General features: G+C 44.8%; 1 protein-coding gene across 1 annotated transcript in view; it reads right to left on the bottom strand.

The window, feature by feature from the left end:
- The window catches only part of LOC144602856 (tripartite motif-containing protein 26-like), a 90,851-nt gene that overhangs the window by 44,025 nt on the left and 29,806 nt on the right, over window positions 1-17,020 (bottom strand). The window contains exons 7-9 of the mRNA XM_078415978.1: window positions 1,918-2,151; window positions 1,569-1,591; window positions 1,361-1,479 (exon numbers count right to left, since the gene is read on the bottom strand). Coding sequence (XP_078272104.1) covers window positions 1,361-1,479; window positions 1,569-1,591; window positions 1,918-2,151 — 376 coding nt within the window. The remainder of the gene's footprint in view (window positions 1-1,360; window positions 1,480-1,568; window positions 1,592-1,917; window positions 2,152-17,020) is intronic.

The following is a 17,020-nucleotide window of genomic DNA, read 5'->3' as shown; positions in this document are numbered from 1 at the left end:
AAACAGGAGCAGGATTAGGATCCGCTCCTCAGGCTTGCCCCTCCATTCAATGCGATCATGTCTGATCTAAGCTGGCACCAATTCCTCTTCTGTGTGAGTTCCCCATAATATTAAATTTTCAATCTATCAAACATTTATTTGTAGCCAAGTTGCACATATCCAACAACTCAGCATTTTACCACCACCCCGAGCACAACATGCCAGATATTCACTGCCCTCAAAGAGATGCAACTTCTACACACCGCATGGGAGGCCGCTCTGGAAGGTTGGATCTCATGGAATCCGGGGTGAACTAGCCGATGGAACACAACATTACCTGAAGGTCACAGACAGAGGATGTTGGTAGTGGGTTGATTTTCAGACTGGAAACAGAGTCTACTGTTGTTCCTTATTTATATACACGATTGGATGTGTATGTAGGTTGCACGGTTAGTCAGTTTGCAGATGGAACTAAAATTGGTGACATTGTGGAGAGTGAAGAAGGTTACCTGAGAGTAAATGGGATCCCTGTGAACTGGGCCAATGGGCTCAGGAACGGCAGGTGGGATTTATTCATGTGAAGGTGAGCCGATGCACTTTGCTGCGACAAACCAGGGCAGGACATACACAGTAAACGGGGAGCTTTATAGAACAGAGAGATGTCGGGGTGCAGGTACACAGTGCCATGGAAGATGCAACGGTGACAGGCAGGGAGGTGAAGAATGTGTTTGTTGCTCATTCTTTCAAAAGTCAGGATATTAAAGACAGCGTTGAGACAATGAGGTTGTTGGCAAACTGGAGAGGGTGCAAGAAGATTTACGAGGACTCTATCGGGTCTGGAAGGTTTGTTTATCAGGAGAGTTTGCGCAGGTGGGGACATTTGTCTTTGGAGCCTTTCAGGCTGACTTTATAGGCGTGGATAAGATCTATATAAGGTGCACAGATAAGGTGAATACCCACGGTATTTTTCCAATCTAATACTGGAGGACATCGGTTTCAGGTGAGAGGGGAAACACTAACTTGAAGAAACCTGAAGAGCAGCTTTTTCCAGCAGTAGGTCATTCCTATATGGAGTGAGCTGCCAGAGGAAGTGTTCAAGGCAGGTACAATTACGATATTTAAGAGATACTTGGGCAGGTAGGTGGATTGGAACGACTTGGAAGGATATGGGGCAGACGCAGGCAAGTTGATTGGGCAACTTGGTGGGCATGGGCGTGTGCAGTGAAAGGGCCTGTTTCTGTGCTGCATTGCTCTCTGACTGTGATGCGCCCCAGCTTAGATGAATCTGATTTCCTTTCAATCCATTCATTACACCAACCTTTGCATCCAAGTATGACGTAAAGATATCAAACAACAACAATGGAAAGGGATTAAGATTTACCTTGCTTGATGACGTCAGTTGTTTCTCTAAATATGGTGTTGAGAAAAAAAGGGTTATCGAATCTTTCCATCGGCAAGGCACCATCTGCAACCGACAGTGATTTGGCTTCATCATGAACCCTGCGAATATTTAATGACAGGTTATAAATTGAGCATCAGCATGTTTTTGAGCTGTTCTACAAGAACATTCAGTCCAGACCATGTCTTACCTCATCTTGCGGCCAGCTTCCTCCTGCAAGAAATAAAACACAAATCGCAATTAACTGAGATGGACTTTTCTCGTCAGGACAGTGGGAACTTCACATAGATTGCTACAAGCATCTGATACTTCCCCTTTCCCAACTCTCATTGGTAAGATCACAGCAGCTCTTTCCCAAGGAGTTTGCAGGCAGTGCTGAGCTCCCATACATTATGAGGGAAGCCCTTTATTTTTGGAACAACAGCAGCACATTGCTGGGACACGGGGAACATTGGCCCAGTTCTGAATCACTGGTAAATGTGGCGTTTATTTCACAAATGTCACCCACCATGCACTTTCACCTCGCCAAAACCCCTCACCTTCAAAAATGACACGTTGTCTTTTAGATCCAGCTGTTCCTGTAAGCTTTTGACTTCGTTCTCAATGGAATTTAAATTCTCTTGAATCACTTGGAGATGTTTCTCCATTGTATTCAGAATCTTCTTCTCTTCCTCCTGGATATCTGTCAGTACACGCTGCTCTTTCTCAGTGAGAATCTGGTGCAGTTCAACAAACTGGGATGTGATCTGTGACTGAAGGTTGTGTGACTGTTCCTGTGAAATGAAAGGTGAAGATCAATATGTCACTGTATTGTGTTTCCTCACGGTATGGAAAGTATTATTTGGCCAAACAATATCTGGTCATAGGGCGCAGGAATAGACCATTCTGCCCACTATATCCATACTGGCCACTGTACAGATCCTCACCAATCCCATTTACTTCCATTGAATAGATAGCTGATTATCACGAGAATTCAATAGCTTGTACAAATGCTTCGGAAATGTCATTATCCCATCAATCCCATTCCCCTCATCCAATTCCCTGCTGCCCATTCCCTTTCATGTCCCCTTTAATTCCCATTGATTTGCCCACCACCTACTTTCACAGGGATGATTTACAATCGCCGATTGACTCTCCAACCGGCGTGTCGTTTGGACGTGGAAGGTATTATGGGAGATAATACGATATTATTTTATACATGATGTTATTTTATACATTAGACATTGTTACGGTATTATTTTATACATTGTTGTTTAAGGTTTGTAACTACTTAGGCATTAGGCCTCTGTAACTAATTAAGGCGCTCTAGACATTCCTTACCCTTGACACATGTCTGTAACATAACACTCCTTTGCTTTAGCCTTTACCTTTGCTTTAGCCTAGACGATAAGGGTGGCAGAATGTGAAGAGATGCAGACATTCATCAATGAGTAGGATTTAATGGTGGCAAGAGAAGAGATAAGGAAAGACATAGGCCTTGGGGTGATGGATGGACTAGCAGGAAATAAGGGAGGCGAAGTATGAAGGGATGTGAGCATTGAGATAAGGATATATTACTAAATGGGATTTAATGGTGGCGGGACAGACGGGTGACTACAAAGAAATGAAGGACTGAAGAAAGGAGTGTGGGTATGAGGTAATGTAAAGAAGATAAGGTTTAGAATAATCCTATAAAAATAGGCTGCCCGGTGTACTAAGTGGGCAGTCAGATGGTTGACATCCTGATTGTTCCAGCCGTTGTTTGCAAATAAAGGCTTTTAACTTCTTGAAGAATTCTCCGTGTCATCTGCTTCATTTTTGAACACCGGTGACCACGACAAAATTGGCGTAGTCGGCAGGATCGGAAAGAGGCCCGTTCGATAAAGGACGACCAGCCAAGGGCGCTTCCTAGCCCCACGGGGGCTCCCCGGAACAACAGGACAAGGGTGGCCACCCGCTAAAAGGTAGGCGGTTTTCCGCTTCATTTGGATTTTTAACCTGTTGAAACAGGAGGCCGCTGGTGACACAGAAGCGTCTAGGCGGTTAAAAGGGCCTCTCCGATCCAAAGAATCTGGCTAAAATATTCTAAAAAGAGACCCGGAGGATTGCTCAAGAAGGCTGCGCAGTGGGGTACGTAGAAAATAGATAAGTTAAGAAAGTGGATTTGTGACGTCAAAAAGACCTCGTGGATACCACCCTAAGAGGATAGGGAACTGAATAGATGGGCCGTCCTGTGGATACCGCTCTAGTTAACCGGGGATTATTCTGATCAGCTAGGGGTCTGTACGGGCAGGATAAAACGTCCTGTGGATACGGCTCTAGTTAACCGGGGATTACTCTGGTTAGCTAGGGGTCTGTACGGGCAGGATCAGAGGATCTGTGGATACCGCCCTAATTGAGGAGGGGTTTGTACGGGAAGATCAAGAATTGGAATAATTGGATAACATAAAAATAATAAAATTGCAAAATATTAAAGGAATATAGTAGAACTGTAGAAAATAGAAATAGCGTAGTAGGTAGCATAGTGACTATAGCGACGGAACAGAGTGAGAACAAGGACTGCATTTAAACTGACTGACCAAGTGCACTAAAATAAGACAAGTACAATGAATAAAATAACTGCAGTTGAAATACTAAGTAAGAAATTCCCCGTATCCAAAGAGGATATTAAAAAAACATTCTGAAAAATGGGGAAAAAGGACGGGAAAATTAGTCACGAAATGGCCCAAGGAAGGCACGTTTGATATAAACATGTGTGATGAAATGGAAGTGTTAATCAAGAACTATAAACCTAAGGATAAATCATGAATCCAAGTAACGAAAAAGGAAAAAGAACTAGACTTGCTTAAATTGTTTAGAATAGAAGGAGAAAGGCTGACGAAAGCATACCAGGAAAAGAATACCACCCCAAACACAGGTGAAAAACCCCCAAAACAGCATGAAAGTCAGGAGCTTCAGGATAAAAAATCAACTCTGTACCCAGCCTAAGGGACCCTGGGTATCCCCCTCCCTATTCCGGCCTGGAAGGAATAAAGCAGTGCCCTTTGATGAAAGGGATAGTGGAGATAGAGGGAGAAGTCGAAGTTTGGAGGAATGGGCAAGACATAAAGGAATATAGACAGAGAAGGGGGCAGCGAGAAAAGGAAAGGATGAAGCAAGAAGAACGGGAACTAGAAGGAGACATTAAAAGGTTGCAGGACCTCAGGGACCTCAGGGACAGAAAGATTTGTGAGATCCACCAGGCAGCAAATGAGGAGTATGAGGGAGACAACAACCATATAACCATATAACAACTACAGCATGGAAACAGGCCGGTTCGGCCCTACCAGTCCACGCTGACCACTCTCCCTGACCTAGTCTCATCTACCTGCACTCAGACCATAACCCTCTAATCCCCTCTTATCCATATACCTATCCAATTTACTCTTAAATAATAAAATCGAGCCAGCCTCCACCACTTCCACCGGAAGCCCATTCCATACAGCCACCACCCTCTGAGTAAAGAAGTTACCCCTCATGTTACCCCTAAACTTTTGTCCCTCAATTCTGAAGCTATGTCCCCTTGTTGGAATCTTCCCCACTCTCAAAGGGTAAAGCCTACCCACGTCAACTCTGTCCGTCCCTCTCAAAATTTTAAAAACCTCTATCAAGTCCCCCCTCAACCTTCTACGCTCCAAAGAATAAAGACCCAACCTGTTCAACCTCTCTCTGTAGCTTAAGTGCTGAAACCCAGGTAACATTCTAGTAAATCTCCTCTGTACCCTCTCCATTTTGTCGACATCCTTCCTATAATTTGGCGACCAGAACTGCACACCATACTCCAGATTCGGCCTCACCAATGCCCTGTACAATTTTAACATTACATCCCAACTTCTATACTCGATGCTCTGATTTATAAAGGCAAGCATACCAAACGCCTTCTTCACCACCCTATCCACATGAGATTCCACCTTCAGGGAACAATGCACAGTTATTCCCAGATCCCTCTGTTCCACTGCATTCCTCAATTCCCTACCATTTACCCTGTACGTCCTATTTTGATTTGTCCTACCAAAATGCAGCACCTCACACTTATCAGCATTAAACTCCATCTGCCATCTTTCAGCCCACCCTTCCAAAAGGCCCAAGTCTCTCTGTAGACTTTGAAACTCTACTTCATTATTAACTACACCACCTATCTTAGTATCATCTGCATATTTACTAATCCAATTTGCCACACCATCATCCAGATCATTAATGTAAATGACAAACAACAGTGGACCCAACACAGATCCTTGGGGTACTCCACTAGACACTGGCCTCCAACCTGACATACAGTTGTCAACCATTACCCTCTGGTATCTCCCATTCAGCCATTGTTGAATCCATCTTGCAACCTCACTATTAATACCCAACGATTTAACCTTCTTAATCAACCTTCCATGTGGAACCTTGTCAAATGCCTTACTGAAGTCCATATAGACAACATCCACAGCCTTGCCCTTATCAATTTCCCTGGTAACCTCTTCAAAAAATTCAAGAAGATTAGTCAAACATGACCTTCCAGGCACAAATCCATGTTGACTGTTTCTAATCAGGCCTTGTTTATCCATATAATTATATATATTGTCCCTAAGTATCCTTTCCATTAATTTTCCCACCACAGACGTCAAACTAACAGGTCTATAATTGCTAGGTTTACTTTTAGAACCTTTTTTAAACAAAGGCACAACATGCGCAATGCGCCAATCTCAGAAATGAGAAAGGTTTAGCAACACTTATAGGGGTGTATTATAGACCGCCAAATAGGGAACGAGAATTGGAAGAGCAAATATGTAAGGAGATAGCAGATATTAGTAGTAAGCACAGAGTAGTGATTGTGGGTGATTTCAATTTTCCGTTAATATAGACTGGGAATCACATTCTGTTAAAGGGCTGGATGGTTTGGAGTTTGTAAAATGTGTGCAGGATAGTTTTTTGCAACAATACGTAGAGGTGCCTACCAGAGAAGGGGCAGTGTTGGACCTCCTGTTAGGAAATGAGATGGGTCAGGTGACAGAGGTATGTGTTGAGGAGCACTTTGGGTCTAGTGATCACAATGCCATTAGTTTCAATATCATTATGGAGAAGGTCAAATCTGGACCAAGGGTTGAGATTTTGGATTGGAGAAAGGCTAATTTTGAGGAGATGAGAAAGGATTTAAAAGGAGTGAAATGGAACTTTTTGTTTTATGAAAAGGATATAATAGAGAAATGGAGGATATTTAAAGGTGAAATTTTGAGAGTACAGAGTCTTTATGTCCCTGTTCGGTGGAAAGGAAAGAATAATAATTTGAAAGAGCCGTGGTTTTCCAGGGAAATTGGACACGGTTCGGAAAAAGAGGGAGATATACAATAAATATAAGCGGCAGGAAGTAAATGAGGTTCTTGAGGAATATAAAGAATGAAAAAGGAATCTTAAGAAGGAAATTAGAAAAGCGAAAAAAAGATATGAGGCTGCTTTGGCAAGTAATGTAAAAGTAAACCCCAAGGGGTTCTACAGATATGTCAATAACAAAAGGATAGTGAGGGATAAAATTGGTCCATTAGAGAGTCAGAGTGGACAGCTATGTGCTGAGCCGGAAGAAATGGGGGAGATATTAAACAATTTCTTTTCTTCGGCATTCACCGAGGAGAAGGATATTGAATTATGTGAGGTAAGCGAAACAAGTAGAGTTTGAAAAGTCCGGGAGCAGAGCAAGGACGCCCGTTGGCTGAGCAGAAAAGTAAGTGCTAATTACAGTGGAAAAGGCAGTTTAAAAAGAGCGCCAAAAGGACGCTAGTAGTCAGTTTGAAAAGTCCGGGAGCAGAGCAAGGACGCCCGTTGGCTGAGCAGAAAAGTAAGTGCTAATTACAGTGGAAAAGGCAGTTTAAAAAGAGCGCCAAAAGGACGCTAGTAGTCAGTTTGAAAAGTCCGGGAGCAGAGCAAGGACGCCCGTTGGCTGAGCAGAAAAGTAAGTGCTAATTTAAGTGAGAAGTCAGGTAAATTGGACAATCAGGCAATTTAATTGGTGATATAAGCAAGACTTGCAAAAGGGTGCAGCCCTGTTCAGGTGCAGCCCAGTGAGAAAAGTGCCCAGTGAGAAAAGTGCCCAGTGAGAAAAGTGCCCAGTGAGAAAAGTGCCCAGTGAGAAAAGTGCCCAGTGAGAAAAGTGCCCAGTGAGAAAAGTGCCCAGTGAGAAAAGTGCCCAGTGAGAAAAGTGCCCAGTGAGAAAAGTGCCCAGTGAGAAAAGTGCCCAGTGAGAAAAGTGCCCAGTGAGAAAAGTGCCCAGTGAGAAAAGTGCCCAGTGAGAAATGTGCCCAGTGAGAAAAGTGCGAGTCTTTGGCGAGGAGGCTGAGGTGAGGAGGATACAATTGTTTTAAGCCAGAACTGGTTATAGACACAAGGTAATGGCGGAAAAGTTGGTGCAGTGTGTTTCCTGCAGGATGTGGGAAGACAGGGACGTCGCTGGAGCTTCTGGGAGCGACACCTGCAAGAACTGTGTCCAGGTGCAGCTCCTGAAGGGACGTGTGGTGGCGTTGGAGAGGCAGTTGAATGACCTCAGGGCCATCCGGGAATGCGAGAGTTTCCTCGACAGGACCTATTGTGAGGCTGTCACTCCAAGGGTCCAGGTCGAGCGAAGGTGGGAGACTGTTTCAGGGGGGAGTGGACGTGGACTACAGGAGACCCCAGTGGCTGTGCCTATTGCAAATAGGTATACCCTCTTGGGAACTGTCGGGGCAGAAGACGTTTCCAGTCCGAGTGGCGGACCTGTTCGCAAGGATACTCGACAGGGGAGACCGAAGTCAGGAAGAGCCGTAGTGGTCGGTGACTCCATAGTCCGAGGGACGGACAGAAGATTCTGTGGCAGCAGGAGGGACTTGAGGATGGTCTGTTGCCTCCCTGGTGCCAGGGTTCAACACATCACGGACCAGTTTCAGAAAATCCTAGCGAGGGAAGGCGATCAACCTGAAGTCGTTGTGCACGTGGGCACGAATGACGTCGAGCGGAAGAGGAAGGAGGTGCTACAGCGGGAGTTTAGAGAGTTGGGAAAAACACTGAGAAGTAGGACGTCGAAGGTGGTTATCTCTGGACTGCTACAGGTACCTCGTGCTGGTGAGGCCAGGAACAGAGAGATAGAGGGTATGAATTTATGGCTGAGGGACTGGTGCAGAGAGCAGGGATTTAGATTTCTGGACCACTGGGATCTCTTCTGGGCTAGGGGTGACTTGTACAAAAGGGACGGGTTACATCTTAACAGCAGGGAGACAGACATTCTGGCAGGCAGGTTTGCTAGTGTGACACCTGTGGCTTTAAACTAAGTAGTGGGGGGGAGGGGTTAACAAATTGTGAATATGAAGATGAGGTAAAAGGGAATGCAGGAGATATTGCAAAGGACTCTCGGAAGAATGGGAACAGAAGTTCTAGAGGGGAAAAGAAATTAAGGGCAGGGCCAATTGTGACCGATGTGAGAGGGGAGGTGAATACAGAAGTTAAAGTGTTGTACTTAAATGCGCGTAGTATAAAAAATAAAGTGGATGAGCTTGAGGCTCAGTTAGTCATGGGCAAGTATGATGTTGTAGGGATCACTGAGACATGGCTACAAGAGGACCAGGGCTGGGAACTGAATATTCAGGGGTACACAACGTATAGAAAAGACAGACAGGTGGGCAGAGGGGGTGGGGTTGCTCTGATGGTAAGGAATGATATTCATTCCCTTGCAAGGGGTGACATAGAATCAGGAGATGTTGAATCAGTATGGATAGAAATGAGAAATTGTAAGGGTAAAAAGACAATGGGAGTTATCTATAGGCCCCCAAACAGTAGCCTCGACATAGGGTGCAAGTTGAATCAGGAGATAAAATTGGCGTGTCAAAAATGTAATGCTACGGTGGTTATGGGAGATTTCAACATGCAGGTAGACTGGGAAAATCAGGTTGGAAATGGACCCCAGGAAAGAGAGTTTGTAGAGTGCCTTCGAGATGGATTCTTAGAACAGCTTGTACTGGAGCCTACCAGGGAGAAGGCAATTCTGGATTTAGTGTTGTGTAATGATCGTGATCTGATAAGGGGACTAGAGGTAAAAGAGCCATTAGGAGGCAGTGATCACAACATGATAAGTTTTACTCTGCAAATGGAAAGGCAGAAGGGAAAATCGGAAGTGTCAGTATTACAGTATAGCAAAGGGGATTACAGAGGCATGAGGCAGGAGCTGGCCAAAATTGACTGGAAGGAGGCCCTAGCAGGGAAGACGGTAGAACAGCAATGGCAGGTATTCCTGGGAATAATGCAGAGGTTGCAGGATCAATTTATTCCAAAGAGGCGGAAAGACTCTAAGGGGAGTAAGAGACACCTGTGGCTGACAAGGGAAGTCAGGGACAGCATAAAAATTAAGGAGAGGAAGTATAACATAGCAAAGAAGAGTGGGAAGACAGAGGATTGGGACTCTTTTAAAGAGCAACAAAAGTTAACTAAAAAGGCAATACGGGGAGAAAAGATGAGGTACGAGGGTAAACTAGCCAATAATATAAAGGAGGATAGCAAAAGTTTTTTTAGGTACGTGAAGAGGAAAAAAATAGTCAAGGCAAATGTGGGTCCCTTGAAGACAGAAGCAGGGGAATTTATTATGGGGAACAAAGAAATGGCAGACGAGTTAAACCGTTACTTTGGATCTGTCTTCACTGAGGAAGATACACACAATCTCCCAAATGTTCTAGGGGCCGGAGAACCTAGGGTGATGGAGGAACTGAAGGAAATCCACATTAGGCAGGAAATGGTTTTGGGTAGACTGATGGGACTAAAGGCTGATAAATCCCCAGGGCCTGATGGTCTGCATCCCAGGGTACTTAAGGAGGTGGCTCTAGAAATAGTGGAAGCATTGGAGATCATTTTTCAATGTTCTATAGATTCAGGATCAGTTCCTGTGGATTGGAGGATATCAAATGTTATCCCACTTTTTAAGAAAGGAGGGAGAGAGAAAACGGGTAATTATAGACCAGTTAGTCTGACATCAGTGGTGGGGAAGATGCTGGAGTCAATTATAAAAGACGAAATTGCTGAGCATTTGGATAGCAGTAACGGGATCATTCCGAGTCAGCATGGATTTACGAAGGGGAAATCATGCTTGACAAATCTACTGGAATTTTTTGAGGATGTAACTAGGAAAATTGACAGGGGAGAGTCAGTGGATGTGGTGTACCTCGACTTTCAGAAAGCCTTCGACAAGGTCCCACATAGGAGATTAGTGGGCAAAATTAAGGCACATGGTATTGGGGGTAGGGTACTGACATGGATAGAAAATTGGTTGACAGACAGAAAGCAAAGAGTGGGAATAAATGGGTCCCTTTCGGAATGGCAGGCAGTGACCAGTGGGGTACCGCAAGGTTCGTTGCTGGGACCCCAGCTATTTACGATATACATTAATGACTTAGATGAAGGGATTAAAAGTACCATTAGCAAATTTGCAGATGATACTAAGCTGGGGGGTAGTGTGAATTGTGAGGAAGATGCAATAAGGCTGCAGGGTGACTTGGACAGGTTGTGTGAGTGGGCGGATACATGGCAGATGCAGTTTAATGTAGATAAGTGTGAGGTTATTCACTTTGGAAGTAAGAAAAGAAAGGCAGATTATTATCTGAATGGTGTCAAGTTAGGAGGAGGGGGAGTTCAACGAGATCTGGGTGTCCTAGTGCATCAGTCAATGAAAGGAAGCATGCAGGTACAGCAGGCAGTGAAGAAAGCCAATGGAATGTTGGCCTTCGTAACAAGAGGAGTTGAGTATAGGAGCAAAGAGGTCCTTCTACAGTTGTACCGGGCCCTGGTGAGACCGCACCTGGAGTACTGTGTGCAGTTTTGGTCTCCAAATTTGAGGAAGGATATTCTTGCTATGGAGGGCGTGCAGCGTAGGTTCACTAGGGTAATTCCCGGAATGGCGGGACTGTCGTATGTTGAAAGGCTGGAGCGATTGGGCTTGTATACACTGGAATTTAGAAGGATGAGGGGGGATCTTATTGAAACATATAAGATAATTAGGGGATTGGACACATTAGAGGCAGGAAACATGTTCCCAATGTTGGGGGAGTCCAGAACAAGGGGCCACAGTTTAAGAATAAGGGGTAGGCCATTTAGAACGGAGATGAGGAAGAACTTTTTCAGTCAGAGAGTGGTGAAGGTGTGGAATTCTCTGCCTCAGAAGGCAGTGGAGGCCAGTTCGTTGGATGCTTTCAATAGAGAGCTGGATAGAGCTCTTAAGGATAGCGGAGTGAGGGGGTATGGGGAGAAGGCAGGAACGGGGTACTGATTGAGAGTGATCAGCCATGATCGCATTGAATGGCGGTGCTGGCTCGAAGGGCTGAATGGCCTACTCCTGCACCTATTGTCTATTGTCTAAATTATGAGGATTAAAGAAGAGGAGGTACGGACACTTTTGCAAAATATAAAAGTGGATAAGTCTCCAGGTCCTGATAGGATATTCCCTAGGACATTGAGGGAAGTTAGTGCAGAAATAGCAGGGGCTATGACGGAAATATTTCAAACGTCATTAGAAACGGGGATGGTGCCGGAAGATTGGCGCATTGCGCATGTTGTGCCTTTGTTTAAAAAAGGTTCTAAAAGTAAACCTAGCAATTATAGACCTATTAGTTTGACGTCTGTGGTGGGAAAATTAATGGAAAAGATACTTAGGGATAATATATATAATTATTTGGACAAACAAGGCCTGATTAGAAACAGTCAACATGGATTTGTGCCTGGAAGGTCATGTTTGACTAATCTTCTTGAATTTTTTGAAGAGGTTACCAGGGAAATTGATAAGGGCAAGGCTGTGGATGTTGTCTATATGGACTTCAGTAAGGCATTTGACAAGGTTCCACATGGAAGGTTGATTAAGAAGGTTAAATCGTTGGGTATTAATAGTGAGGTTGCAAGATGGTTTCAACAATGGCTGAATGGGAGATACCAGAGGGTAATGGTTGACAATTGTATGTCAGGTTGGAGGCCAGTGCCTAGTGGAGTGCCCCAGGGATCTGTGTTGGGTCCACTGTTGTTTGTCATTTACATTAATGATCTGGATGATGGTGTGGCAAATTGGATTAGTAAATATGCAGATGATACTAAGATAGGTGGTGTAGTTAGTAATGAAGTAGAGTTTCAAAGTCTACAGAGAGACTTGGGTCTTTTGGAAGGGTGGGCTGAAAGATGGCAGATGGAGTTTAATGCTGATAAGTTGTGAGGTGCTGCATTTTGGTAGGACAAATCAAAATAGGACGTACAGGGTAAATGGTAGGGAATTGAGGAATGCAGTGGAACAGAGGGATCTGGGAATAACTGTGCATTGTTCCCTGAAGGTGGAATCTCATGTGGATAGGGTGGTGAAGAAGGCATTTGGTATGCTTGCCTTTATAAATCAGAGCATCGAGTATAGAAGTTGGGATGTGATGTTGAAATTGTACAGGGCATTGGTGAGGCCGAATCTGGAGTATGGTGTGCAGTTCTGGTCGCCAAATTATAGGAAAGATGTCGACAAAATGGAGAGGGTACAGAGGAGATTTACTAGAATGTTGCCTGGGTTTCAGCACTTAAGCTACAGAGAGAGGTTGAACAGGTTGGGTCTTTATTCTTTGGAGCGTAGATGGTTGAGGGGGGACTTGATAGAGGTTTTAAAAAATTTGAGAGGGACGGACAGAGTTGACGTGGGTAGGCTTTTCCCTTTGAGAGTGGGGAAGATTCCAACTAGGGGACATAGCTTCAGAATTGAGGGACAAAAGTTTAGGGGTAACATGAGGGGTAACTTCTTTACTCAGAGGGTGGTGGCTGTATGGAATGGGCTTACGGTGGAAGTGGTGGAGGCTGGCTCGATTTTATTATTTAAGAGTAAATTGGATAGGTATATGGATAAGAGGGGATTAGAGGGTTATGGTCTGAGTGCAGGTAGATGAGACTAGGTCAGGGAGAGTGGTCGGCGTGGACTGGAAGGGCTGAACGGGCCTGTTTCCGTGCTGTAGTTGTTATATGGTTATATGGTTATAATGGGGGCTGGATAATCCCATGCCAATAATAAATGTCTTTGGGGAAGCTTCTCCTCAAATGTCCTATCAGGGGCAAATCAGATCAGGGAATCAGCCCCGACAGGATTGGGGCCCTCAAGGGGGAGCACAAGGAAGGGGAAGAGGAAGGCCAGTAGGCAGACAGGTAGTTGATAGAATATGTTGGGGATGCAATCAGGTAGGGCACCTGAGAAGGAACTGCCCACACCGACCGTGGCCCGGCCCGTACCAACAGGGACCCACAGGGGATGAGCAGGGTTTTAACCCAGGCCAAGCCCTAGCGGCCTCGGCCGGAGGCCCGACTGGACTCGTGAACCCCTATGCTAGATACTAGGGGTGCCCAGAGAACCTGGATGGGAAGGGACTTTACCCAATGATAACGCGAGAGGCAGAAGAAGAACCCATGGTTCAGGTAATTTTGGGAGGACGGTTAACACCTATGATGATAGACACTGGAGCCACATATACTTGTGTACAGCCGCAGTATGCCTCCCACCTTCCCATGTCAGGACATTTTGTTAAAACTGTAGGCTTCTCAGGAAAAACACAGTTAACTCTGTAAGTTTAAAAAGGAGTAATAGAGAAATAGTATTGCCGGTATTGGTGTCCAAAGGAACCCCCATTAATCTGCTAGGTAGGGATGCCTTGTTGAAACTAGAATTAAAGTTAGAATGTACCAAAGATGGTCTGAACGTGGAGAAATTGAATACCCAGCTGTTTATGGGGGAAGCTAGGAAAGCTAATGTATTTTGGGTAGGAAATATAGAAGATCAAATTTGGAATACGTGGAACAGATGGAAAGAGGGAGTAATGACCATATTACCTGAAGCAACCCCGCCCAAGACTGAGCTACATTGTACGGTACGTTTTGACGAGACCCAGGACATAGAGCAGGAGAGGTTGTGGCGCCTGGGAGCATGCGGCCAGCAGCACCTAAGGGCAGAAGCCATAACAATTGGAAAACAAGGGGCAGCCGTGCAAATTAAATGGAACACCTTTTTTGACAAGTGGTATAGGGTGCCAGGAGCTGCACCTCATGTGACATTACTAGTAAATAAGGGACATCAGTCCAGGGACTTGAGGCTCATGATGAAGCAAGTAAACACTATTGTTAACTGGAAAAAAATTACACCGAAGGTATGGAAATCTGAGGACGATAATTATGTCAAGATAGTGGTGAGCATAGATATGGTGGGAACGACAAAAGAGGTTGAAATTAGTCCCCAGCAACATCTCTTTTTATTACAGAAGGGAGAAGGTCAGACAAAGGAAGACATGTTAAACAGGCTGCCACATGGCCTGTGGTCACAACATGATACAGATGTTGGAAAAGTGAAATCCGCAAACCCGGTAGAAATAGAACTAAAGCAGGGGCAATTTTGCCAAGGAAACCGCAATACCCCTTAAAGCCCGAAGCAGAGGAAGGCATAGCAATAACTATACAGGGTTTGTTGGAGGCGGGAGTACTCGTCAAGACAAAAAGTCCCTGTAACACCCCGCTGTTGCCAGTTTTAAAAGCAGACAAGCCAAGGTGGAGATTAGTACATGATCTACGAGCAGTCAATGAGGTAGTGAGAGATTGGCCAGCAGTGGTTCCAAATCCACACACACTGCTGACTAACATTCCACCGGAGGCAGCGTACTTTTCAGTGATTGATCTCTGCTCAGCATTCTTTAGCGTGCCGTTAGCGGAAAGATGCCAGTTTTTGTTTGCGTTTACTTACAGGGGCATTCAATATACTTATACTAGGATGCCACAGGGATTTAAACACTCGCCTCATGTTTTCAATCAGGTACTGAAGGCAGATTTGGAAGGTATATCCCTACATAGTACGTTGATACAATATGTGGATGATTTGTTGGTCTGCTCTGAAAGTGAGGAGCAATGTGAGCAAGACACCCTGACTCTTTTAGAAAGGCTGGCAAACGGAGGCCATAAAGTGTCCAGGAAGAAGTTGCAGTTTTGTAAGCAACAGGTGGAATATTTAGGACGATTGATCTCCAAGGGAGTAAAGGCTATAGCACCAGATCAAATTGAGGCAATAATTAAAGCTCCCAAGCCTCGGACAGTAAAGCAAATGATGACATTTTTGGGAATGTCTGGATATAGCTCAGACTGGATTGGAGAATATGCTGAAATTGTGATGCCATTGAGAAAAATACTGAAGGAAGCAGGACACACAAATTTGAGAAATGTTTTACAATAGAATGAGGAGGCGGAGACAGCTTTTAACACCATTAAGAGAGAGTTACAGTCAGCCCCAGCCCTGGCCCTGCCAAATTATGAGAGAATGTTTCACTTGTACGTTTCCAACAGGCAGGAGGGCTACGCTGCAGCAGTACTGACGCAGGAAACAGGCATAGGTAAAGCTAAGCAGCCTGTAGCATACTACAGTACGAAATTGGATGAGGTGGCGCAGGGTTACCCACCCTGCCATCAGGGACTGGCTGCGTTGCACTATGCGTACAACAAAGCCTCATCTATAACCATGGGCTATCCTGTAACTATATATACACACCATAAAGTAATAGAGCTGTTGGAGAAGGGGAAGTTTGTATTAACACCGGCCAGAATAATAGCATTTCAAATGCTGTTGACATTCCCAGACATTACAATACATAGATGCACCACAAGTAACATAGCTGATTATGTTCCGCTTGACTATGAGGGGGAGCCCCATGATTGCGTTGGGGAAACGATGTTTTTTTCTAAATTAAGGATGGACTTACAATCAGAACCATTGAATGATGAGGACAAGAAAGTTTTGTTTGTGGATGGTTCATGCTATAAGGATTATGATGGCAATCATGCAGGATTTGCAGTAGTGCAGCAGGACCAATCAGGTTTTCAAACAATCAGATTAGAAGCTTGCCCACAACCTTGTTCAGCCCAGTTAGCAGAGATTAAGGTCTTAACAACAGCGTGTGAAATGATGGAGGGTGAGAAAGTTGACATTTACACAGATTCAGCATATGCACATGGGGTCTGTCACCTGTTTGGGGCAGTATGGAAACAGCGAGTCTTCAAGAAAAGCAATGGGGACCCCATACAGCATTTTCAGCAAATTTCAGACCTAATAAGGGCACTGACTAAACCTAAGGCACTAGCTATCGTTAAATGCCAGGTACATAAAAAGGGAAACGACATGATCACAAAGGGCAATCATGCCACAGACGAAGCAGCCAGAAAAGCGTCTGGATGCCAATCAGCCATTATTGCCCCGCAGGTAAATTTGGACCTGAAACCCACACAGGAGGATATAGTTGCGATGCAAGGTAGGGCTACTTTAGCTGAATAAACAATGTGGAGACAGAGGGGAGCTAAACAGAATGCAAAGGGCCTGTGGACTACGGACGAAGGTTTGCTGGTAGCACCTACACCTCTGCTGACCATTCTCATCTCAGAAGCGCATGGGCTAGAGCACTGTGCAAGGGGGGAAGTGTTAAGGAAGATAAAGAGAGATGGGTTTTGGTCACCCTACCTACAGGCTTCAGTAGATCACATTCTGTCACAATGTGAGATATGTGCTCAAAACAATGTTAGAAAGGGAATAACAACACCTATAGGACATATACATGTGCCCGAAGGACCATTTAGGCACCTGGTTATTGACTATGTGGA

Source organism: Rhinoraja longicauda, chromosome 19, assembly GCF_053455715.1.
Source record: "Rhinoraja longicauda isolate Sanriku21f chromosome 19, sRhiLon1.1, whole genome shotgun sequence".
NCBI classification, from domain to species: Eukaryota; Metazoa; Chordata; class Chondrichthyes; order Rajiformes; family Arhynchobatidae; genus Rhinoraja; species Rhinoraja longicauda.
This window is presented reverse-complemented; position numbering and strand designations above follow the sequence as displayed.